A 24,076-nucleotide genomic window follows, 5' to 3' on the forward strand; every position below is an offset into this window, starting at 1 on the left:
TCATCCGGATGATTCAGGAAGCGCCAGCGTGGATCAATCGATCACTCATATTTCTCACCCACCGCGCTCGCGCCATTTCAGCTCAGCTCAGCTTAACTCTCACTATCTCCATGTTTGTATCCGAAAGAAAGTCACCGAATGAATGCTTTTACAGGTTACATAGGTTTGTAAGCCCCCAGCTGTTTGTTCCAGCACATATTCTATACACTGGATGTATAGCATCTCGATAGTTCGATGGTGACGATTGGATGTCAAGCAAGCAAGCAAGAAGCGCGCCCCTGAAAAGAAAAATAGACTTTTCGGCCTCCGCTCCATTCGAACATGATTCAGCATATCATTTCAAAACACCATGTTTTTCGAACGCGAAACCAGGGCAGTCAAGGCACTCTTGCGAATGAAACGACACTCGCTTTAGCCATAGATGTTCTGTCATTATTGTCGTCTGGCACGCAAACATCTCGCGAGGAGATTATCTATAATGCTTGTATCTCATCATTGGGTAGTGGCCAGCCCATCACCTGGTCCATTTGAGGCTCATGTCAAAAAAAGCCCTCTTCCCCCGCATCCCATCTGGCGGGTTTCATTGGTGTTTCCGGATACCATTTTCTATCGAATCAGAGACATTTATCCCGTTTCTCTCAAGTCCACTGCAAATAGCGCCGGTTGATAGTGATGTTGGTTGAGTGACTGACGGATGAGAATGGATGGGGAACGTATGAGCTCCTACCATATGGCTTGTAGTCATCTAGCCTATTTCGCGTTTGAGAAACACAAATACTATATCAAGTATGGAGAAACATGGTGGAGAATATTTCAGTATATTCTATTTGGCGACAAACAAAGCCGTTTTCGTTTTCGTAATTTTGGATTCCCAACTTGGTTTAAATTTCTTCACACAAAGTCCACACCTCCTCAAGTGAGTGCCTCACTTATCGCCACCTCACCTGGGCAGGGGGCGAGCCTGTCCCGTTGACTGGCATTGGACGGCGAGCACGACTCGCTCCCCCCACTGTGCCTGAGGGTCTGCCTGTCACGGTAGGATCGGTTCGACAAAGATATCACACCTTCATCGGGATCGAATTGATCATGGTACTGGCAAGTGGGGGCGGGGGGGGGGGCATCCAACATATTCAAGTTGGCGGTGTTTTTATCCATCTACACGTATCATCTAACGCGACCCAGGAGCCTGGAAGCTTTGAGCCTTAAGATGGGCCAGGACCATTAGGCGCCCTGCTGGTGGAGACGTCTTCCGTCTATTCATCCCGCCCAGTGCCCGATGCCCTCCACCACCCATGTCCCAAGATCTCATTAAACTTGGGAAGGACGTTTTGTTCTGTTCTGTTCTCGGCCACTGGTTGCTGTGCTTTGTTGGCTTCAGTCTGAAAGCTTAAGACCTCCATTGCATAAAATTGGATGGCGTTTTTCGAACCTCCATCCAGTCCAGGCCGTCTTGCTCGCTGCTAACCAACCCTCCCAAACTCCGGATCCCAAGTTCCGGAGTGGAGAAGGGAGAAGGGAGAAGGGAGAAGGGCAAGGCAATTAATTACTCTGGGACTTCAGGGACTACAGTAAGTGGGTTGAAAAGAGGTGGACATCTTCGCCCTCCTTCATTTGGGGTTTCAGCGCTGCCACCAGGCGTTCCGATGGGATTTGTTTCCTTGATGCATAGGGCAATAGCCCAGGGATTATTCAAAACCAAGAGGTCTTTTCCTTTTCTTTTCCTTTTTTTTTTGGTGGGGGGGGGGTGGCAACGTAAAGTCGCTTTTGGCGTTTGGCTTCGAGATACTCCGTACATTCATTATACATAGCGTCTGCGACCTCCGACTCGAGCCGGGATTGTAAAAACAACATGGGCCATTCCTTGCAAATGATCACCACCCACTTCGTGACTCGGAAGTCGGAAGCTCTCCAGCTTCAACTTTCAAGAGAGTGAGATTGTTAGTTAGATTTTTGTATGGAGCCGCAATTCTATCAGCGAAATGTCAAAGTAGCCGGTGCTGATAAGGGCGGACAGGAGGGATATGTTTTATGATGTCTGATATGAAATCAATATTAACAGTAACTAGTAACTATCATAGCTGCAAGGTTTGCTATATTTCTTACATAGCGGAATTATGCCCCCGATTGAATTGAGCACAGATGTACTTACAGACATTTAGCACTATTATAGAGCCAGATCAGACTAAGTTGCCGGTCTTGTTTCTCCTTATCAAGAACAAAAGGTGTAACTACTAGTTACAGACTACCCCCACCCTGAATACAGTACCATAGAAGATATCCCCTGCTGCCATTCCATTCCTCCATGCTGAATCTTCAAGAATTTCTATTCAATCTCCGAGAATGATGGCGGGCCCTCTGTTTGCCTCTTCTCATTTCATGCACCCACTTGGCGCTCCGCGTGGTGTGACAGCCGGCGGTTAAAATGAAGCAGTTGGACAATTTAAGAGTAGCTAGCTATGTTACGAGTAGTTTATCAATCAATTCTTGAAGGACTCTCGACTCCACCTCCCGCTCCTTGTTCATTACTATGTATTTAAGAACGAACCCCCACGTACGATACAGCTGCTAATAATTTTCTATCTAGATCTGTCGAACCGTGCCCCGGCGCAGGGATATCTCCTTGTCCCCTGCGTTCATCCGGGGCAAGGTTTAATATCGTTGCCAACGCCTGCACAAAGACATACCAAGGCGGATGCTGGGTTAATTATGCATAGGAAGGGGAGCTAGGGGAGCCTTGGTTTCATTTTTATTTTATTTTATTTCCCTCTTTCTGGAGGACTCTGCGTAAGTCCAGGATAAAGGGGGTACAATGATGGTTGCAAGCACAGGAAAAGAGCCGCTCCTAGAATCCGGCCGAAACAAGAGAGTAATGAGTTCAAGTTTCAGGGGAAATGCTGGAGTTGATCTGCGCGGAGTCTTCATTTCTGTGGATCTAGCTATTACGTCGGCCGTCTGGGTAGTATTGACGAGAAACCATTGCAATTACCCTTCATCTTTGATCTTTGATGGTGATCAACAGAGTCATGGCTTCTACCAGACGCGAGTTTGAATATTGAGGAAACAGACATGGTTTATGCAGTTTCTCAGAGGACAACAAACATGTCATTGTCCTTGTTGGAAGCCTCCCACATACGATCTCTGATATGGCACGACCCAGTCGAATCGACAGAGGGCTTGCTCTTGATATACAGTCGAATTAAGCCACACATACCGTTTACCTGGCCCAGATATACATCTACAGTACATGCCCATCACACCAAAGCAACGTCTGTACCCCTTTTCCAGCACTCTGGAGATGTGCACTGATTGGTGGTACCTTGGCAGGTGGAGACTTCATACTTCATTTTGTCAACCTGCTGATATTTTGCATCCGGGTCCTGTCCTTTCTTTTTCCCTTTATTCTCTCCCTAATGCAGCAAACATCTCTCAGTGGCTCTGTACCAGATGAGTTTCAATGGGTCACTATGCCCAATGCACAGTGTCTGAACAGTCCTCTTACCGGTGCAAGCTGGACAGTAGTATCCAAAGAAAAAAGCGACAGAATACGAGTCAAGAACGTCGCCCACACCGGCCCGTGATCCTGACGATTGGAACTTCAATTATTGTGTTTGACATCAAGAATAGCATTCCATTACGATGAGACATGAGAGTTGCTGGGAATTTCAATTGACCATGGCATTCAATTGGAGCTCAACACACTCACTCTCTGGCTCCGGCTATCGATGCACTGATTTCAACCTTTGGGCGGGTAATCGATCACGGGCGAGAATAATGAGAGGAAGCTTCTTTTGATTCAAACGGACTACGACTGACTGTCTGGAAATATACACTGTTTCCGTTCGGCTATTGTCATGTAGCAGGCGCAACATTGTAAATATACCACCCCATAAAACAGATACGAACATATTAAATTTTACTCTGAAAACCCCAATCAACAGGCCTCTAATAATGAGAAAATAAAAGAAAGAAAGAAAAAAGAAAAGAAGTTGAAGACTTCTTCATCCCCCGAAAATCTCACTAACAAAGCCGCGCCTCCCTCGCCCGGCAAACCCAACCGCCGGAAGCCGAGGAAGTCGGCACTAGGGCCACCGAAACAACCCTTGGGAGCCGAAAAGATAAGGAGACAAAACACCAAGAGGAGATGAGATACCCGAGTGCCGGCAAAAGCAGCTCGCCCAGCCCAACAGCCGATTTAGCTAAATGGCCATCATGGACCCCGGGTAATGTGGGGGAAGGACGGTTGGAAATGGACAGAAAGATTGTCGTGACATGCGGAGAAGATAAACACGAGCAGTTGACTTATATAAACGATCTTACTTCTTTACTTGACCGGTTTCTTCGTGCGTGAGGCTAGAGAGTTACATCCCCCCCCGCCAATTGCTGTATGGTTTCTACGTTTTGAAGATAGCCAATATTAGGACAAACGTTACGGAGTACTCTCCGTCTGGTCCAGACTCAGTTTTCGACCGAGATAGTTTTGGATTTTTTTTTTTTTTTTTTTTTTTTTTTTTTTTTAAATTTCAGAGCAACCAACCACCTAGTTATATATAAAACATGTCGACGTACGCGGTACCCCGCAAGCTATGGGAGCATCCCGATCCCGAGTCGACGAATCTCAGCCAGTTTCGACGGCGGCTGGAGCGCAAGACGGGGTTGAAGTTTCCGGTATGTGTGTTCCCCTTTTCATTTACAAGGCTGGTGTTTTTTTTTCTTCTTTTTTCTTTCGATATAGATATTTACGTTTCATTCATTCTACGGACGAGCTTTTTGGGACCGCAAAAAGCTACATTTTGTACCCCGACATATTTTTTGCCATTCACGCTGCTTTTCACTCCTCCCTAGCACGTATCAGGCGTCGGGCGGGCAAATGCAAAATATGCAAAACCAACATGATTAGGATACCTAGTTAACGTCTCGACCAAATTTTTCCAGACATTTCTCTCCCTCCACGACTACTCCGTCAACAACCGCGCCGCATTCTGGGAATTCTGTTGGCATGACCTCAACCCCATCCACTCAGGCACCTACACAAGGGTCGTTGATGAGGCCGCACGCATGGACAGCATCCCAGAATGGTTCGCCGGCACTTACATGAACTTCGCGGAGAACATGCTCTTCACCTCCTCCGGATCGTCGGGAGTGTCTATAGTTGGCAAGGAAGATGCGAAGTGTGCTGTGACTGAGGTTCGAGAAGGTGGGGCGGAGGGTACACGGAATATCACGTTTGGTGAACTCAGGAGCAGGGTTGGCAAGCTGTCGCAGGCTATGAAGACGGCGGGTGTGAAAAAGGGCGATCGCGTAGCTGTTGTTGCGAGCAATAGTATCGATACTCTTGTTGTGTTTTTGGCCGTGACGGCGCTGGGAGGGTTGTTTTCGTCCAGCTCGACTGATATGGGTGTCAAGGGGATTCTGGATCGCTTGCTGCAGATCAAGCCCCAATGGCTGTTCATGGATGATTGGACAGTATACAATGGGAACACCATCGATTTGAGGCCGAAGATGAAAGACATCGTTCGAGGGATGGGGGGTGTGGAGGAGTTTCAAGGAGTTGTATCGCAACCTCGATTCCAAGATCGTCCTGCCGATGTGAGCATGGTTCCCAGAACGCAAACTTTGGCGGCATTCTTGTCAAAGGTGAAGTCCAATAAGTTGGAATTTGTGAGAGTTAAGTTTTCGGATCCGTTCTTGGTCGTTTATTCTTCAGGTATGATCTTGATTGCAACATGTATGTTGGATTTTAACTGCGTGAAAAGTCTAACAAGATGGAATCAGGAACGACTGGAACACCAAAATGTATTGTGCATTCGGTTGGAGGCGTTGTCTTGAGTGGCCTGAAAGAGGGAAAACTGCACCGAGAAATGAACTCGAATTCGGTGGCTCTGCAATACACCACAACAGGATGGATAATGTATCTCAGTGCGTTGCAGCCATTGATGTACGGGTGCAGAGTCGTCTTGTACGACGGCAGCCCCTTCTTACCTGATGTCACCTCGTTCATTAAATTGGCTGGAGAGCAGAAGTAAGTCACAGATCCCCTTGGATTTCCAAGAGACGCATTCTGATTGAGTCAGGGTAACCCACCTGGGCACCTCCCCACGCTATCTGTACGAACTGCAAAAGAACGGTATTCAACCTCGAGAGATCACTGATCTTAGCAATCTGGAGGTAATGACAAGCACTGGGATGGTGCTTTCGGATGCCCTGTTTGAGTGGTTCTATGACAAAGGATTCCCGGCTAAAGTGCATCTCTCAAATATTTCTGGCGGTACGGATATTGCGGGCACATTTGGAACCTCAAACAGTCTGACACCGTTGTACGTGGGTGGCTGTCAGGGGCCGAGTCTTGGGACCCCTATTGCTGTGTATGATCAGACTGTGGAAGGTGGAAAAGGCGTTAAAGGGATTCCACTGGAGGAGGGAGTTCCAGGTGAATTAGTTGCGACAGCAGCGTTTCCCAACATGCCCGTCATGTTTTGGGGAGAGAACGGTGCAGAGCGCTATTTTGATGCATACTTTGCTCGATTTGACGGTAACTTGTCGCGTTCCCTCTTGCGAACTGTTTGGTTCCCAGCTAACAATATATAGATGTCTGGACCCACGGCGATTTCATCATGATCCATCCCACCACCAAACAAATCTTTTTCCTGGGACGTGCGGATGGCGTTCTTAATCCCTCAGGCGTGCGGTTCGGATCATCCGAAATATACGGCATTCTCGAGAACAAATTCGCCAATGAGATCTCCGACTCCATCTGCGTCGGGCAGCGTCGACCGCGGGATTCAGACGAAACTGTCATGCTATTCCTGCTCATGCGTCCTGGCGTTCCCTTTACCAAGAAGCTCGTAGAGGACGTTAAAGCCGCCATCAGAAGCGGATTAAGTCCCCGACATGTGCCCAAATATGTGTTTGAGACTCCAGAGATCCCAGTATGTAATGTACATGTACACCCAGTTCCAGTATTGGACTCATGGAAGTTTGCAAGCTGACCAAAATTTTTCCAGACGACGGTCAACTTGAAGAAGGTCGAACTGCCAGTCAAGCAAATTGTGTCTGGGAAAGTAATCAAGCCATCGGGTACATTAGCCAACCCCGAGAGCCTCAACTTCTACTACCAATTCGCAGAGGTAGAGAAGTTAGTTGCTCCATCAAGTAAGCTGTAAATGTGGCAGCAATGCAAAAAAGCAGATTTTAGACAGAAATATAGATAGTTTGTCGCTAGGCGCTGTGCATCTCGGGAAGAAGTAACAAAAGACAAATATAGAAAAAAAAAAAACACAATAAGTAGTTATCTTCTACCCTTCTTCTTTCCCTTTTCCTGGGAAGCACCTCCTTCAGACTTCGTAAAGCCAGCCTTTAGTAGGGCATCTCGCGCGGCTGTGTTGATGATTCGGAACCGGTCAGGGCCCAACTTAACTCCCCCGTACCATCTGGTCACAACAACGACCACATCCCACACATCCATTAGCTGCATGAGATGCAACATTCTGGCCCCAGCAGCCGTTTCACCGTCATCATCAAAATCTTGAAAGATAGTTTCCTCGGCCGCAGGAACGCCATTGGGCCCCGGCGCGGCTTTTTGCTTAATCCGCCACGCCGTGATATTGTGAGTTGCAGATGCGATTTTCTTTTCTGTGCCGAGGAGATAATCTAGATATTTTTTAGCCGTCTCCGTTGATTGAACTCTGGCGACACGCGCCACGAATACTGATTTCTTCTCCGTTATGGGATCTGAAATTACCCAGTCTGGGGGACTATCGAGGCCAAAGGACGCATGTAGTGATGGCGGCGGAACAGCTGTATCTACTGCAGATGTATGGGTGGTGGCAGGGTCCGCATCTTCATTGCCACCAGCAGCAGACGCTTCATCGGGCTCCCCAGCTCGCATTTCACCGAATCGCTCTCCGCACTCCTCTATAACGTCATAAAGACACACGAAACCTTCTTGCCAGACCTTCTGCACCGAGCCACGTAGCACATTGAGCCATTTTTCCCCCTCGCCCCGAGAACTCGTAGATGCCGTGCCGATTACTCGAGGAGGGGTGGCGGGGTATTTGCTGTCGAAGCCAAGGAGGAATGAGAAATCTAAGTGATTCGGGATTCGGAGGATTATTGTAGTTGTAACCGGGAATTCGTCCGGGGCACTGGGAGGAGGATTGGAAGGGTTTGATGTCAGTGTTATGGTGGAAGAATCATATATTGCGTTGACTGAATCGATCTCTTCGGCGAGCTCGTCGTTCAGGCGGGAGGTCATTGTTGTTGTGACGGTTTCATTGAGAGGGTGAAATTGTTTAATTGATGGAGGATAGTATTGGGAAATGTATTCTAGAGCAAGAGTGAGCTTAAATTTGATCTTTTTCTTCTTGTGAAATCGCGTCAGTTGTATCATTCAATATTTGCTTGGGTATGGTTGTTATCTTGAAGTCTATTTAACTTAACTCGCATTCTGCGGATAAACATTTTAGCGGGGTTCTGGAGGCAGTTTTGTCCAACTCCAGTCCGATTGGAGATACTTTTTTTACCTTAGGATCTCTGCATATGCACAGCACCAATACCTAACTACAAGAGACAGTGGCCTGGTGGGGATGCATAGAATGTTGATCATGCGTGTTGACATGTCGAGTTGACTTTCTCGCCAGGGCAAATATTTACCCAGGTTAGATATAAAAATACACTCGATATAGGCTCAATTCCGAACGCACGCAAGGTCGTCGAAATTACCGCCATTAATGAAGGCAAATAAAATAGATTGAGATTGGGTATAATTGGCTTAAGTTATCCAATGAAACGGTGTATATGCCAGCCTTCATTGATGTATGCTGATGGATATGAAAAACCCCTAGCATGGCATGGCAAAACAGATAAAACAAAAATATCACGAAAGCCAAAAAACAGGGTTCCACTAAACCTACTACCTCATCTATTCCCCCTCCCACTTCCCTTTTCATCCTCATCCTCATCCTCATCCAAATCCCTCCGCGCCCAGAAATCTCTAGAACCCTCCACAAACCCCTTAGCCGAGGCCCCTACATCCCCTTCCGGTATCGGTGCAAAACACAACCGGAAATACCTGAATGATTCATCATCATTGCGTCCACCCCCTTCAGCATCCTTACCACTGCCGCTACTAACTGGATTAAACAACCCCCCCGGCGCCACCAGACACAGGAACGGCTTCTTCATCAGATGCTTCCAGAGCGCGGTGGATAGTCGTTTAGTAGATATATCGCCGCGGGACCAGAGAGGGTGTGTCTCGAAACACATGCGCACCCAGACGAACATGCCGCCGCGGGGGAATTGGAAGGTGTATAGTGGGGTTTTGTGGAGGAGTTGCCAGTCGTCATCGTCGTCGTCGTCATCGTCATTATCCTCATCAATGTAGTTATCGCTGTAGCGTGCAGAAGTGTCGGTGGGGGGAGAGTGCTCGATAATCGACCTCCCTTCCTCCAAAATCGTGCACATAGTACGCATGCGCCATTCGTAACCAGCCCGCAACCCTTCCAGCCACCGCACCCATCCATCCGTCTTCCAGCTGACAGACTGCCTCCCACCACCACCAGTACATTTCTCCTCACTAAACTCGCCAAGCTTTTCCTCACTCCCTGCACTATCACCACCCACAATCAACCCCGCAACCATCGCCTGCACGAACCCAGATGGCTGCTGCGTGCTCGTCTCCGTAATATACAGAATCCGCTCTACAACCTTCGGCTGCGCCGTAAGCCAGCCTAGTCGACAGCCGGGCGCGATGCTTTTGGAAAACGTGTCGAGGCGGACCACGCGGCCGTCTGTGTCTATAGAGAGGTAGGAGGGGACGAGGGAGTCGAGGAAATGGTAGCCGGATGGTTTGCCGTGGGCATTGTAGTTGGGTGTAGTGGGGTGAGGATTGAGAGCGTTGCTGATGCTGCCGCCGCCGCGGAAGTGTGCTTCGAGCTCGTGAGCAGCGGAGGGGTATTGGAGGTGCCAATACGGGTCGTCTTCGATGATAATGATGTCGTATTTCTGGCAGAGGGCGTAGAGCTCCCTGCGTCTTGGGACAGGGAGGACGGCGCCGGTTGGGTTCTGTCCGATTCTACATGGGTTTTTTTCGGTGTTAGTAAGTTGCATTACAAATAGCGTAGGAAACAGCAATTAATGAGTAGACGATGGCGGGCCCCCCCGGGGGGGGGGGAAGAGGGGGAAACTTACGTCACCGTATACATCAAATGCGGCCTCTTCCCACGACTAAAATCCCAATTTTCAAGAATACTCTTCAACCCGCGCTCCCCATCTACCATCATCCCATCCGAATCCATAGCTACAGTCACGACATTGATACCCCGCGGCCTCACAGTCTGTATGGCGTTCATATACACAAATTCCTCGCACAGGATACATTCTCTATCCCTAGCCCAATCACGGTCCTTATCCCAGACATTCGTCAGTGCCTCGATGGTCTTGGAGAAGCCGTCTGTGGCACCGCATGTGAGAATCACTTCTGGTCCGTCTGAGTAGGGGACATTTGGGTGCAGATTTTCGCGGACGAATTGGCGGATGAAGGAGAGGAGGGGTGGGTAGCCTTGTGCGGTGCCATATTGCAGGGCTGTGGCAAGGTCGATTCGGGTTGCGGAGTTGGAGTTGTTGCTTTCTTTTGGGATGGTGAGTCGGGCTGTTGGGGGTGGGGTTGATAACAATAGGATCTCGTCCTCTTCAACCTGTGTAGTGACTGGGTTGGTGGAGGCGGGTGGGTTGATTCGAGTTGGAAGCGCGACGGTGGCCTCCAGGGTATCATATGGGAAATATGAGGAATTGGGAAGTCCTTCAAATTTGTATCAGTGATTTATATAGTTAAAGCCAATGTTATTTGTTTACTTCTTCCTTCGCATATATGAGCTAGGGGTAACCCTTGTAAGAAGATGCTTACCTCCTGCTAGGTTATGGATGCCCGGTATCGCAAAATACTTGTAGAACTTCTTTACGTCGCTTCCCATCCGATTTTTCGCCGCAACGGAGAAGTGATGGGACAGATCAACAGGAGGCTGCTTTGGAAGGAGTCCATTCTTCGCTTTCTTGGCTTCATTGGGCTTGTGTTTGGGGTATTTGGTTTTCGTCGTGGTGGTGGTGGTGTCTTGTTCTTGGTGGTGCTGGTTGTAGGAAAGTTTCGGGATAAGTGACCCAATTGCGTATTTATTGGCCGCCATTTTATGAAATGATTCGAGAGAAATACTTAGGCATACATAACAATAGCCCAATCGGAAAGTTCCTGGCGGTGGTTGGATTTTAACTGTTTCGCCGTTTGTTCGATATTTATACGCAGCATGGGGAGTCTGTCACAGCGGGCTATATCTATCCCTACAAGCTAGAGAGGTCCCCGTGATCGTTGCAGCGTAGTTAAGCTCGAAGTATGTATTGTCTGTCTCTCTTTGGAGTTTTCGTTCGAAGATAGGTAGAGAATATCTGGCCTTGCTGGTATCGATGTCCTTGATTTCAAAGCCAGGATCGAAGGAGTTCGTATTCGGCTGGCGGGTAGGGAGTAAACCGTTCAGATATAAAACTATGCTGGAACGGGTCAGGCGCGGATGGAGATGCAAAGGCAGGGCAGGGCAGTCAACTCGCAAGTTTAAGTTAAAGCCCGAGCATCGGACTATAGAAATATAAATGGTAACGATGGTACAGGTGGGGGGCTGGCTCCGGGGCGAACGCCTACAGTTCCAGCGGACCAATTAGGCGTGCAACCCCTATTAGTTTTAGGGGTGATTTCAGCGCCGAGTTCTCGAGTTCCGTCCGGTATTGATATTTCCACTTATATTTCTACAAGGGCTCCTCCTCTCCACTCATCCCGTACCGCCAGCCGAACCCTGATACGCCGCGACGGGATAAGCAGCGGGCCAGCCGCGACCAGCAAGGAAGGACAATGTACTCCGTAGTACTCCGTACTGCGTAGAGAGAGGGGAAATCGGATGCAAATCAAGGGGGGAAGAAAGCCTAGAAGGGCAGCTGATGGGTTAAAAATAGATCGACACCAATAATGGAAGAAAAGACGGTAACTATGTCTCTGGCTGGTACCTTCCTATACAAACTACTGCGGCGATCTACCCCGGAGCTACTTCGGGATTCGGCCTCTCTTCACCATCCTGCTGACTAACTCCGCCCAACCGGCTGCCCTATCCGCCATTCCGCCTCACCTCCACTCCGCCACTCTCACTCACTCCTTGTCGCTCTACTCTGCCTCTTCTATCTCTGCTGTTTCTGATATTGTCTGCTATCTCGGTGCCGTGATACCCCGATAGACCCGCGTCGTAGTCGACTATTCGTGCTGTCATTCATTCTAGTGTCCGTCTGCTTCTTCTTCTTCTTCTTCTTCTTCTTCTTCTTCTTCTTCTTGTTGGCTGCCTGGCGGTCTGAGTTAGTTGGTAAGGGTTGTTCTTGATATTTGATATTGATATCGTACAGAATAAATTCATCTGATCTAATTCCCCCCTTCCCCCCCCCCTCTCCCCTTTTCGTTACAGCTATAGATAGCACAGCGAAACTATGGCCAGAGAACCGTGGGATGATGAAGAGGCACTCTCTGGCAGGACCGTCATCACCACGCTGACCGACGATGAGGATGACCCTTATACGGACGAACCTGATGGCATCCAACAACTGGGCATGTCAGGAGGTGTTGAGTCGGCGCCCACTACCCTGCCCATACCTGTCTGGCTGGCGGAATCCTCCAAATCTTTCCACTGGAAATGGGTCCCGCTGCCATTGCGCAAGGCTGCCCGTTCGACTGTGAAGTGGCTTAAAGGCCCCAATCCGCCTCGAGTTCTGCTCCTAAATCCACTTTTCCCTAGCATACAGGCTATGCCTGTCAAGCTCGTAGATCGATTCTTTCCGAAACGAAAGTACAAGATTGGTCTTCTGTTGGCGGTGTATTTTACCTGGTTTCTCCCCTGGGCGTTGGTCCTGAGGAACTCCGCTTCTGGTGGTCATATCGAGGGCTATGGGAAACCTGCTCCGATCAGTTGTGGTGCTAGCTACTGGTACGTCTCATTTCCAAGCTGTTTCTATTTTTATTTTTATTTTTATTATTTTGGTTGAATATCCTGGAGTGTGTAATTGAAATATTGAATTATAACGGAACTTTTGAACTCTACAGGGCTAAGGGAAACGAATGCGGCCTCAATGGGTATGAATGCCGGCCATTTAACCGCTCGACTTTTGCCTTTCGATGTCCTGCGTTCTGCAGTAGCCATCTCGTCCTAGAGCCGTACGTGGTAGGCAATGAGACTGTCAACTACCAAGCTCTGGTAGTTGGGGGTCCTATTCCTGGCGCCTCGAGTGATGATCTCGAGGGTGCGATCTATCGAGCAGATAGCCACGTATGCCAGGCCGCAATACACGCTGGAGTTATCAGCGACTCTACAGGAGGTTGTGGAGTCGTCGAACTGACTGGCGCTGGCCATTCGTATTTCGCCAGCAAGGCGAATAAACTCGCCTCAGTTGGCTTTCCTTCAACTTTCCCGAAATCATTTAGATTCCTGCGTCTGCCGGGTTCGCAGTCAGACTGCCCTGGCGACTTGCGGTGGCCGTTGTTTGCGATTACCGCAACCGCTATTGTCCTAATCTCCCTCTTTACGACCTCCCCCGCCGTATTTTTCTTCACGACATTTTTCATGCTCATTCTCCACGTGGGTCTTGTATCTGATCCGCCGGAGCTACACAGGGTTGCAGACCTATTTTCGCTCTTATGTTCCAGGCTTCTGCCCGCTAGCTTCATCGCATACGTGCTCTACATCTACTGTGCGCGCCCTCTTTTAGAACCACTGGCTTCCCCTCCCGTTTACCAGTTCAGCAAAACAATCCTATACCTAGGTCCTGCGTTTGTTGGTGCTCTGAACAACTACACGTTTGCTCTATGGATCCCCATCCAACGTCTTACCCCGCACGACATCAAAGCCCAGCCAGGCGCGCCCATCGCCCTCGCCATCATGATCACTATCATCGTCTCCATAGTCCTCGGCCAAGCCTGGCACATCCGCCAAGGCGGCCAATTCTTCCACTACCTAAAGATTTACCTCTGCATCGGCGCCGGCTTAATTTTCCTCCTTGTCCTCCCCCAATTCCGCCTGCGCATCCACCACTACATCCTCGCCATGCTCCTCATGCCCGGCACCGCCTTCCCCATCCGTCCCTCAATCATCTACCAGGGCCTGCTCCTCGGCCTCTTCGTCAACGGCGTTGCCAGATGGGGTTTTGCCTCCATCATCGAAACGCCAAGTGCACTAGGTGAACTTCCAGGGCCCGGTAGCAATGGCTGGTGGGGCGCCACTAGCCCCAACATCACGAACTCCTCCGTCCATATCTCGCTGCCGTCTGGCGACCATGTGGATAGGGGTAATGGGAACATCACCTTCCAGCTGTGGGAGCCGGAGCGCATGGAGAAGCTGAATGTGGACGGCATCAGTGTGCTTGTGAATGATGTAGAGCGGTGGCGTGGGTTTGTGGACGAGGATGTTACTGGGGAGTTTGTCTGGCATCGGCAGGGGCATCGGGGACTGGATATGTCCAGGCCGAAGCGTTCTGCTGGTGTAGAAGAGTACGAGCATGATGATGACACTGTTATATCAATGCAGGATCAAGATGGGAATGAGGATCCGGCTGAGGATCTGTTTTTCCGATTTGCATTTTTGAAGGGGTCGAAGGTCGGACTTTATGGTGGCGTTGGTGTTTGGAATAGAGATGGCAGCTGGATAAGTCCTCCGCCGCCGAGGACTTGATTTTCTGATTTTCTGATTTTCTCTTTCTCTTTTTTCTTTTTTCTTTTTCTTTTTCTTTTTGCTTCTTCTTACACTCATATATACATTCTTCGCCCCTTCTGTTCCCTGCTCTTCATGCTCACGATTGTCTAATTTGGTATCCCCTTCTCTTTTCTTTTTTTCCTCTTTTGTTGTATTGCCGCAAGGCAATCAAGTAGTCAAACTAGCATCATACTTACCTAGACGGACGGTGTGGCGTTTTTATATTTGTTCAAACGTTATCTTTTATAAACTCGGTTTGTTTTTTCCCGTTTGTTCCCCCCCCTGTTCGCTGCCCTCATCCCCCCGGCCCCTTTTAACGCACCAGAACCACACGTATCTGATATGGTTCTACATGGCGAGTTGAGTCAAGTTGTTGATTTATGATGTGATATGATATGGTGCTTGAGTGATTTATGATTATGCGGTTTTGTGCGTGAGACAGGTTAGTTACTATACATTATATACACACACACTCTCTCTATATATATTTGGTTATCTTAGAAGAGGACCCGTGATGGAGAGAAGTTAGAGAGTGGATGATAGAGAGGTTTTCCCTTTCCTACTCTTTTTCCACTTTTATCTCCTCGGAAGGGCACTTTTTGCCGGACCAACATGATGGGGCCGAAGAATCAATGACAAGGAGGCCTCTCAGTGCGCCAGGAGGTGATGTCGGCCGGGGCACCAGTTCAATGACTCCGTGTTTGACGAGGATATGCAGGAAACAAAGATTAAAGAGGTCCCCTCAAATTCCACTTGAATTGAGATCTCCTTGCTTTCATTGACTGAGATCAGTCAGCCCCAAATCATCCCTCCCACGGTCTCCTTGCGTCCTAACGCCGCTAACGACTCCACCTAATCTGAGCTTCGAGCAAAATAACAGCCTTGGAGACGAGCGGATAAGGATTTTACACCCGTAGGACGAACAGGCGATTTCCAGGATCCGTCTGACCGGCTTCTTCCGCCGCCAACGTCGTCTGTCTCTGTTTCTCTTCCCGGCATAGAACCCGTTGCTCCAGATGCGACAGATACAACGAGCGAACGTCCTTGGGATATCACACATCTCTATTCTCCCGATTGTCAATGGAAAATCCGAAGCTCACGCAAATCTTCAAGCCATTCAACCAAACGCATCATCTTCGAACGCTCGAGAGAATCAAAATCGGGTCGATGTACAAATTCTAATCCTAACGGTACTCAAAGAGTCCAGATAACGGTTCGACCGAGGCTTGTCTATCCATTATACATAGGGCGAGATTGCAGCCCACATCTATCTGCTATTATACCTAGCCAGTGAGGAAAAAAAAAAAAAAAAAAAAAAAAAAAAAAAAAAAAAAAAAAAAAAAAAACATCAGGCGCGTTTGCGACGTGCATTGGCGAGACGGAAAGGAGGAGCCCGTTATATTTATGCCATGATTGAACAGTTGTTTCTGATTTCGGAAATTACCATCTTGAGAGTACTCATAATAATTTCTTGGCTAATCCTCCATAGAAATCTAAATCGATCAATAGTGGTACCAATTGACCACGTAAAATCTGGCCTCATGGTTATATAAAAAAGGCTCTCAAAATCTCTTAATATCTCATCCATTCGGTATGCTCAACGTATGGACGGACGTTCGCCGCAACTGATGGACATCAATCTTGTAGTTCCTCACGAAAATAGATGGAGCTCCTGATAGTGAATTCCCCCCTAAAAAAAAGAAAAAGAAAAAAAAGAAATTACAAAGCTGGAGAGGGTAGGACAGAGTAGACGAAGAGGAAAGGGCTTTCGAGCTAACGCATCATCCTTTATGAGTATTTGTACCATTGATTTCTCCTTCTCCAACGCCGCTTGACGTACTTTCAGGGCGGTGAACTCACGGTCTCTCATTTTCTGCCAACTTCCTTTATCCGATAACGTAATCAACCACCCAACGCCCGCTTAACGTAATCAACCACCTAACGCTCGTTTCCACCTAACGCTCGCCTTTGTAAATCAATTACAATCAACTTCAAATATTCATATCTCAATGAATATTTATTTAAAACTATTCTAAAAAACAGAATGATAATTTGTAGATATATATTATATTATAGTAAATTTCTATGAGAAAATAACATATAATTATTAATTTATTAAGCTTTTTAAAATACTAATTTAAAATAAAATACACAGTCTATATTTATAAATATATTTATAAATATAAATTATTTTCATATAAAAATTAAATATAATATAAAATTTTATCTTGAAATTCTTATTTATTATTGATTTATTTAAATTTGTATATAAAATTTTATATTTTAAAATACTATTTTTATAATAACTGTGTATTATTTATACTTTAAAATTGTAATTTAAATAAATTATTATATGAAATCATTAAACTATATTTATATTTAATAAATTACTTTTCAAAATTTAAAATTTCAAGAATTTTCAATATTTTACTTGTAATTTATAAAAAAAATTATAATTAAAAAATCAAAAAATTCTTAAAAATTAAAATATAGAATTTTTATATAAAATAATTTAATATTTATTAAATTATAATATATTTATATAAGAATTATTATTTTTAATAATATATAATATATATTTCTTAATTTATAATAAAATATTATATATTTTATTTTACTGTATTTTATTTTGTAATTGAATCTATATTTTAATCAATTTTAACTATATTATAATAACTTTGAATTATATTATACTATAAGTCTTGATATTTATAGATTACAAATTAAAGAATTAAAATAATGAATATTTATTAAGATATTAACATTTAAAGTTGATTGTAATTAATTTACAAAGGCGAGTGTTAGGTGAAAACAAGTGTTAGGTAGTTGATTATGTTACACTCAACACCCGCTATTTCGCCATCACAATGATGAAATATTTTCAATGATATCTCAACTAAACTAGCTGCTGAGATCATGAATTTCATGTTTGATCTCATTTGATCTGATCTTATACATTTCTTGACATGAATCTCACTGAGACTAGTCATTAAAAAAACATGTAAAGTGACTATATATCAAATCTCAAAATGAAACCATAACTTGAAAAAAATAAGAAAGTGATTTCATTTAGTCTCATTTAGTTTCATTCTTGATATAAAGTTACTATTTTTAGATATTTTAAGGTTTTTTTTAGACTATTTTTAATTTTTTAAAAAGTAACACTTTTTAATAATACTTAAATAAGATTTAAAGTTATTTAAAGTAATAAAAATAATTTAAATTGAGAAGTGAAAATCATAGTCTTATTTGAAAAATATAATAAGAGTAGATAGTAAGTCTTACTGAGATAGTATAAGACTACTATTTAATATTAAAACTATATAATAAGATTAGTTAAATTAATAATAAAACTATTAAAAATTCTGATTCTAATTTCAGACATAGTTACATAGTCAGTTTAATCTTAATAATGTAATTAGATTTTAAGATAATATATTATATAATGAAAATATATATAGAAAATTACATATAAAAATATACAGCTAATTCTGTAAATATTTATTGAATTTAATAACTTACTTAGAATATAAAATCTTAAGTAAAGATAGATTCAGTGAGTAAGTAGTTATTAAATTAATAAAGATTGTAATATTATCAGATTTCTTTAATAGTAAATCTGCAAGTATTCTGACAGAGCTCTGAAAATATAATTTAATCACTCTTTATAAAATCAAGAGTCTACTTTTCTAATTAGAAAGATAATTTTTAAATTCTTTAATCTTTTTCTTATTCAACTATGATTACTGTTATATAGTAGCTTATTCTTTCTTCTCTTTTTACTCTTAAGTCTTTCTTATATCTCTAAGCTTCTTTTTAATCTACTGTTGAGCAGCTCTTATAGTCTTATTTATATCTTTTTACTACTTTACTATCTGATAAGCTGTCTTCTACTTTATTCTCTTCTTTATAATATCTGTCTTCTTCTATTTTTTAAGAATAGTATATTATAACTTGATATTCTTCTTATAAGTCTGCTTATTCTTTTTAACAGCTTCAGAAGTTATTATTTTCTTATACATAATCTGTATCTTTGTTAATAAGAAGAACTGTGTTAATAGTAAATTTAAAGAGTTTAGTAATCTTATTACTCTATTATAGACTACTGGGGCAGAAGAGCTCAATCATCATCAGCGCACTGCTGGTAGAAGAGCCGATCAATCATGAGACTCTCAACACCCTCTCTCAAACCAGCTATCACAGAGTACAGTACTTTCTCTCAGTAGCTTTCTTCAGTGACCTTGTCACAATGACTTCTTTTAATAGTGAAGTCAGTCAGTTCTAGAGCTTACAGAACTTCTAGAGCATACTTCTGAAATATCTCTTAACACTGTTAAAATGTTCAGAGTATTTATTAGAAATTTTTAAGTTCATTCTGAGATTGAACTCATGCATGTTGATCACAGCAGGGCTCACACTTAACAGTCTCATAATCTGTAGACTACTGAAGCAAAAGAGCTCGATCATCACCAGCACACTACTGGTAGAAGGGCCGATCAACCGCGGAACTCTTAACATTTATTATACTTGTAATATCTTCTTCTTTAATTAAGAGCTTACTATAGCTGTCTATTCTTTATTAAAAGAATCTCTTTATCAAGAGTAAGATTTTCTTTTATATGAATTATTTAATTAAGATTACTAGATATTTAATACTACTACTACTTAACTTACTTCATTAATTTTTATATATTAATAATAGAAGTAGAGATTCTTAATTAATATTATATATCTGAGAAAATATAAGACTATATTATAAGCTTTTTAAGAACTTGTTCTGAATTAAATAAATATAGATTAATAGTAGTGAATATAGATATAATATTTAAAGATATAACTATCTTCTTTTATACAGTATTAAATAGCTGTTAAAAAGATCTCTTTATAGTATATATAAATCTCATTTCAGTTCTTATCTATTCATTCAGTTAATTGAAGTATAATTTACTTAATAATTCAAATATTTCAATATTTAATAACTGTAATTAATAAGTAGAATAAGAAGAAAAAATAGTAAGTAGAATTTAATAATAATTTATATAATTAATGAATATTATATTAATATAAAAGAAGTAATTATTTAATATAAGAAGTCTATATTTATATTCTACTTTTTTTTTATAAGAGATTCAAAGATCTTCTTTAAATATATTAATTTATATTTATTATTACTTTATTTATTTTCTAAAGTAGTAAAGTAGATCTGATTTTTTTCACTATTAAAATTCTTCAGTTAAGTATCTTATATATCTCTTAATTCTTCTTAATATATAAGAGTAGATAAAAGTGAAGTTTTATCTGTATAAATTAAGATAAGTAGTGTTATAAATTCTCAACTGTTATTTTAACTAGTATCTATTATATAATCTGATTTAAGTAAAGTAATTAATATAATATATTTAAGAATATAAATAAGTTTTAATAGAAATTCTTTCTTATCAAAGTTATAAATATTTATAGATTTAATATTATATTAAGTAATTTTTATCTATAGCTATAAATTAATTAGTAAGAAGTAAAAAATCAGTAAAAGAAAGAAATCAGTAGAAGAAAGAAATCTATTACAAGATTAAAATAATACTTAAAATATATTGAATTATCTGCAATCTTGTGTTTTTAATCAATATTTTAAAGATAGAGTGACTTAATTATATTCTTATAATACTGACAGAATTGTGACACTCAGTTGATTTTAATAGATACTTTTAGAATCTCAAGAATGAGATTATGAAGAACTTAAGATATGCAAGAAAAACTGCAATCTGTCAATCAATTGATATGAAAAAGAAGCTGTTCTTCTTATGAATCTGTGAGATTTTTACAGTGAATAGAGCTTGCTTTCTTTCTTGATGTTTGAACACCTCTATAATGCTGTGATAATATATATTGACTGATTCCATATTTTTTAGCAGTCTCAGTGTAATTAGGAATCAATTGTGTGTTCAAATCATCAATTGCTGCTTGTATAACTGCTTCATGATGCATGTTGTGAGTGTTTGAAGATGGATGAAAAAATGAAGATTGGGCGGGCGTTGGGTGTACGCGGGCGTTGGGTGGTTGATTACGTTAATGTAACGGCAGCTGCAGTCTTTTGCGGACCAAGCGCAGACTCGCCATTTTTGTGTTCCACCACCTGTTGGTCCATGATTTTTCTTCTTGTTTTAAGTTTTCAGATTCCAGTGGCGAAATGGGCGTGATTGCCTTTGCAAAAGATCCCAGATCTTCCACATGATCCAACCAGTTCAGGACTCCTTCCACAGACGGGGGTTCAGGAGGACAAGGCAGTGTGTATTTGTTTTCGATCCGAGGTGTTGTTTTTGAAGCCTTGGCTGAAGCGTTGTGACCTTGGTAGCGGCTTCTTTCCTTCGCTGCCATCACGGCCTTCAGGACCCTTCTTCCCGCCATTGTCATCGTCCCCACTCCCGTCATTGTCATCGTCATCATCAGTATTTCACTTCCTTTTGCCTCCGCCTTCGCGGCGTTGGATCTGGACGGCTCCCGAGCTGCATCAAATCGTTGATTTGATTCCGAACTTCCGGAGGCATTCCCGCATCTATTATGAGTTCATGATCTTCTACGATAGGCTCGCGTACCATTGGGGGGAAAGGCAACCGCGAAGCGCCTTCAAAACTAGAGTCTGTGGATATCCGCGGAACGGCTTGGGGAATGGAGACCAGTTCATTCCTGGGAAAGTAGTTAGTTATCCACATGCCAAAAAAGTAAACGCGGCATAGTGTTCTGCTTGGATCGACCCAGAGAGTACCGTGGGCACGTCCTATATTAGTGGTAGAATTTTTTGTATTTGGCGCTACGAGGAAACCAAGGAGCTAAAGTGGAGACACCTACCTGCCCTACCGGTGGCAATGACCATCAGCACCTTGCCTGCACTCCGGCTTCGTAATAATTTCGTTCAAACTCAACGAACCCGGTCTCTGGGAGTATAGCCCAAATGGGATACGGGTCGTCATACCCATGGCAGGTGATGCAAAGGCGCATCATGTGTTTTAGATGAGCTCGATAAAAGACCTGGGGAAGGATCCCCATTGCCTGCCATCGATGGGCCTGTCATAAAATATTTAGAAATAACCGGACCGGAACAAACGTGGAAGACCGGCAAGGAGTGTACTGACCACGGTAGCTTCGATACTCGCATGGACATTGTGGGCAACTTCCACCTGTATAAGGGAAGGGTAAGGGCCTTCACATAGCCAACAAACCCCGCCGCCAAATTGTAGCTTGACCTCGTCCTTTAGTGGGTCTGTAGCTGACCTGGCACTAGTATCCCATGGCCCCGAAGCATGTGAATGAGCCGCTGGTGTTGTGTATGATGTGCTTGCCATTTGATTGCATTGAAAAGAAAGATGAAAAAAGAAAAGGGGAAAGAAGAATGAAGCGGGAGAAGAGCGAAAAGTGAGGAAATGAATATTAATGAGAATTGTCCCAAGTGTTTTCAGCACCAGCTGATTCGCACGGGGTGTGAAGTGAGTTTTGCAGCAGCGAAGTTTCAGGCTTAGAGTCCTTTGGTCCTCACTTCATAAGCATTACAGTGTATCAGTGTTCAGTCAAAGGCTTCAAGATGCCCCAGATCATCTGGAGCTTTGTTTGAAGTTGATATTCTTGAGTCTAAATGAAGAACTCTAAATTTTAATATAGTTAGTTACACGTGCCTTTGCTTACCCTGATCACATCATGATTGAGTGCACCTCACCACAATGTTATTATCATCACAATATTAAATTCATCAATCATCTTATTATTGTTTATAAATTAATCACTTACAATATAATTACTGAAAATGAAATTATTGAGAAAAGAATTCAAGGTATTTTTGATATGTATAAATAAAATTTAAAATAAAAAATCTAGTTTTTAATATAAGAATTTAATATACTCTATTTCTATTTTCATTACTGTATAATTAAAGATGAAGAAATAGTTAATTAATCAGATATTAAATAAATCTCAGAGAAAAAAGTAAAAAATTAAATTAAATAAATAAATAAAGTTAATTATTAATAATATCTGACACTTTTATAAATTTAATTCTCACTTAAAATTATATTACTGAGATTAATTTTCATACTATAAAAAAATATAATTTTACAAATTTATTAAATAACTTTTAGAGTATAAATAAATTAAATATAATTCAGAAGAATATATAATCACTGAATAATAATATAATTACTTTTAAATATGTTTATAAATGTAAAAAGCTTTGATAATTTCATTAATTATTTATTTTACATATAAAAAGTCAGTATATATTTGTAATTTTACACTGATTTAAGCAATTTTTAAATCATATTTAATAATATGTTTAAAAATTGATGAGAAGTACAAGCTTCTGAGATATAATAATTTTATTTACAAAGTAATTTATAATTATTATATCAGAATAATTATAAATATTTTAGAATAAAAATATATGAAAAAGTAGTAAGTAAAAAAGTATTTAATTAATACTATTCTACTTATTAAAAGAAAACTTCATATTTATCAGATTGTGTCTTTTACAGATTAACTACTTTTACTCATATACTTACTACATTTATTAACTTATGTAATCAGTGATTGTAAGCTTTTATATAAGATTAAACTGATCACTAAGATTATAAATTTTACATTTAATTTTATTTGATCTGATCTCATACATTTCTTAGCATGAATCTCACTGAAACTAGTTATTAAAAAAACATTCAAAGTGACTATATATAAGATCTTAAAATGAAATCATGCCTTGAAAAAAATGAGAAAGTGATTTTATTTAGTTTCATTTAGTCTCATTCTTAATATAAAGTTACTATTTTTAGACATTTTAAGGGTTTTTTTAGACTATTTTTAATTTTTTAAAAAGTAACACTTTTTGATAATACTCAAATGAGATTTAAAGTCATTTAAAGCAATAAAAATAATTTAAATTAAGAAGTGAAAATTATAATCTTATTTGAAAAATGTGATAAAAGTAGACAGTAAGTTTCACTGAGACAGTATAAGACTACTATCTAATGTTAAAACTATGTAATAAAATCAGTTTAATTAATAATAAAACTATTAAAAAATCTGATTCTGATCTCAGACACAGTCACACAGTCAGTCTATATAAGATTATATAGCAGCTAGCTTCTTATAATATAATCTACTCTATAATATCATCTTTATCATATTATATCTCTCTTATATATAAGAATCTGCTTTAATTATTACTATACTCTTTTACTACATGCTATTATTGTATATACAAGCTATTATTTAGCTTTGAATCATCTCATTCAGTAATTCTGTGATGACTTCACTCTGTTGTTTTTCAGCTC

The 24,076-nt window shown here is 41.9% G+C and overlaps 6 protein-coding genes across 7 annotated transcripts; 2 read left to right on the plus strand and 4 right to left on the minus strand.

Annotated features, from left to right (window-relative positions):
- The first annotated feature begins 1,112 nt into the window (after positions 1 to 1,112).
- On the plus strand, positions 1,113 to 7,393 carry BDBG_01430 (acetoacetate-CoA ligase). The gene is made up of 8 exons (XM_031720328.1): positions 1,113 to 2,529; positions 2,585 to 3,266; positions 3,325 to 4,665; positions 4,933 to 5,704; positions 5,773 to 6,019; positions 6,072 to 6,529; positions 6,586 to 6,926; positions 7,002 to 7,393. Exons 3-8 carry the CDS (start codon positions 4,555 to 4,557, stop codon positions 7,158 to 7,160), a joined length of 2,088 nt encoding a protein of 695 aa, XP_031576450.1. The 5' UTR covers positions 1,113 to 2,529; positions 2,585 to 3,266; positions 3,325 to 4,554; the 3' UTR covers positions 7,161 to 7,393.
- On the minus strand, positions 3,223 to 8,755 carry BDBG_01431 (impact family protein). The gene has a single exon (XM_031720329.1). It carries the CDS (start codon positions 8,384 to 8,386, stop codon positions 7,286 to 7,288), a length of 1,101 nt encoding a protein of 366 aa, XP_031576451.1. The 5' UTR covers positions 8,387 to 8,755; the 3' UTR covers positions 3,223 to 7,285.
- A 158-nt stretch (positions 8,756 to 8,913) lies between these two features.
- On the minus strand, positions 8,914 to 11,237 carry BDBG_01432 (aromatic amino acid aminotransferase; the record flags this gene model as incomplete). The annotated part of the gene is made up of 4 exons (XM_002628478.2): positions 11,214 to 11,237; positions 10,901 to 11,120; positions 10,186 to 10,795; positions 8,914 to 10,069 (listed from the first exon to the last, which is right to left on the minus strand). The coding sequence occupies exons 2-4, from the start codon at positions 10,965 to 10,967 to the stop codon at positions 8,914 to 8,916; spliced, it is 1,833 nt and encodes a 610-aa protein (XP_002628524.2). The 5' UTR covers positions 10,968 to 11,120; positions 11,214 to 11,237.
- A 306-nt stretch (positions 11,238 to 11,543) lies between these two features.
- Positions 11,544 to 16,082, plus strand: BDBG_01433. Of its 2 annotated transcripts, XM_031720330.1 has the most exons (4): positions 11,544 to 11,590; positions 11,653 to 12,389; positions 12,489 to 13,004; positions 13,121 to 16,081. In XM_031720330.1, the coding sequence occupies exons 3-4, from the start codon at positions 12,511 to 12,513 to the stop codon at positions 14,739 to 14,741; spliced, it is 2,115 nt and encodes a 704-aa protein (XP_031576452.1). In that variant the 5' UTR covers positions 11,544 to 11,590; positions 11,653 to 12,389; positions 12,489 to 12,510; the 3' UTR covers positions 14,742 to 16,081. The 2 variants fall into 2 exon arrangements, with proteins under 2 accessions (XP_031576452.1, XP_031576453.1); XM_031720331.1 differs by lacking the exon at positions 11,544 to 11,590 and having other exon boundaries at positions 11,790 to 13,004; positions 13,121 to 16,082.
- Positions 16,083 to 20,828: 4,746 nt separating this feature from the next.
- Positions 20,829 to 21,177, minus strand: BDBG_16366 (uncharacterized protein; the record flags this gene model as incomplete). The annotated part of the gene is made up of 1 exon (XM_031724331.1): positions 20,829 to 21,177. Exon 1 carries the CDS (start codon positions 21,171 to 21,173, stop codon positions 20,829 to 20,831), a length of 345 nt encoding a protein of 114 aa, XP_031576454.1. The 5' UTR covers positions 21,174 to 21,177.
- Positions 21,178 to 21,205: 28 nt separating this feature from the next.
- Positions 21,206 to 22,102, minus strand: BDBG_01434 (uncharacterized protein; the record flags this gene model as incomplete). The annotated part of the gene is made up of 3 exons (XM_002628480.1): positions 21,206 to 21,446; positions 21,688 to 21,824; positions 21,893 to 22,102. 3 exons carry the CDS (start codon positions 22,100 to 22,102, stop codon positions 21,206 to 21,208), a joined length of 588 nt encoding a protein of 195 aa, XP_002628526.1.
- Between the last annotated feature and the right edge of the window lie 1,974 nt (positions 22,103 to 24,076).

The sequence above is a fragment of the Blastomyces gilchristii genome (genome assembly GCF_000003855.2).
Source record: "Blastomyces gilchristii SLH14081 genomic scaffold supercont1.2, whole genome shotgun sequence".
NCBI classification, from domain to species: Eukaryota; Fungi; Ascomycota; class Eurotiomycetes; order Onygenales; family Ajellomycetaceae; genus Blastomyces; species Blastomyces gilchristii.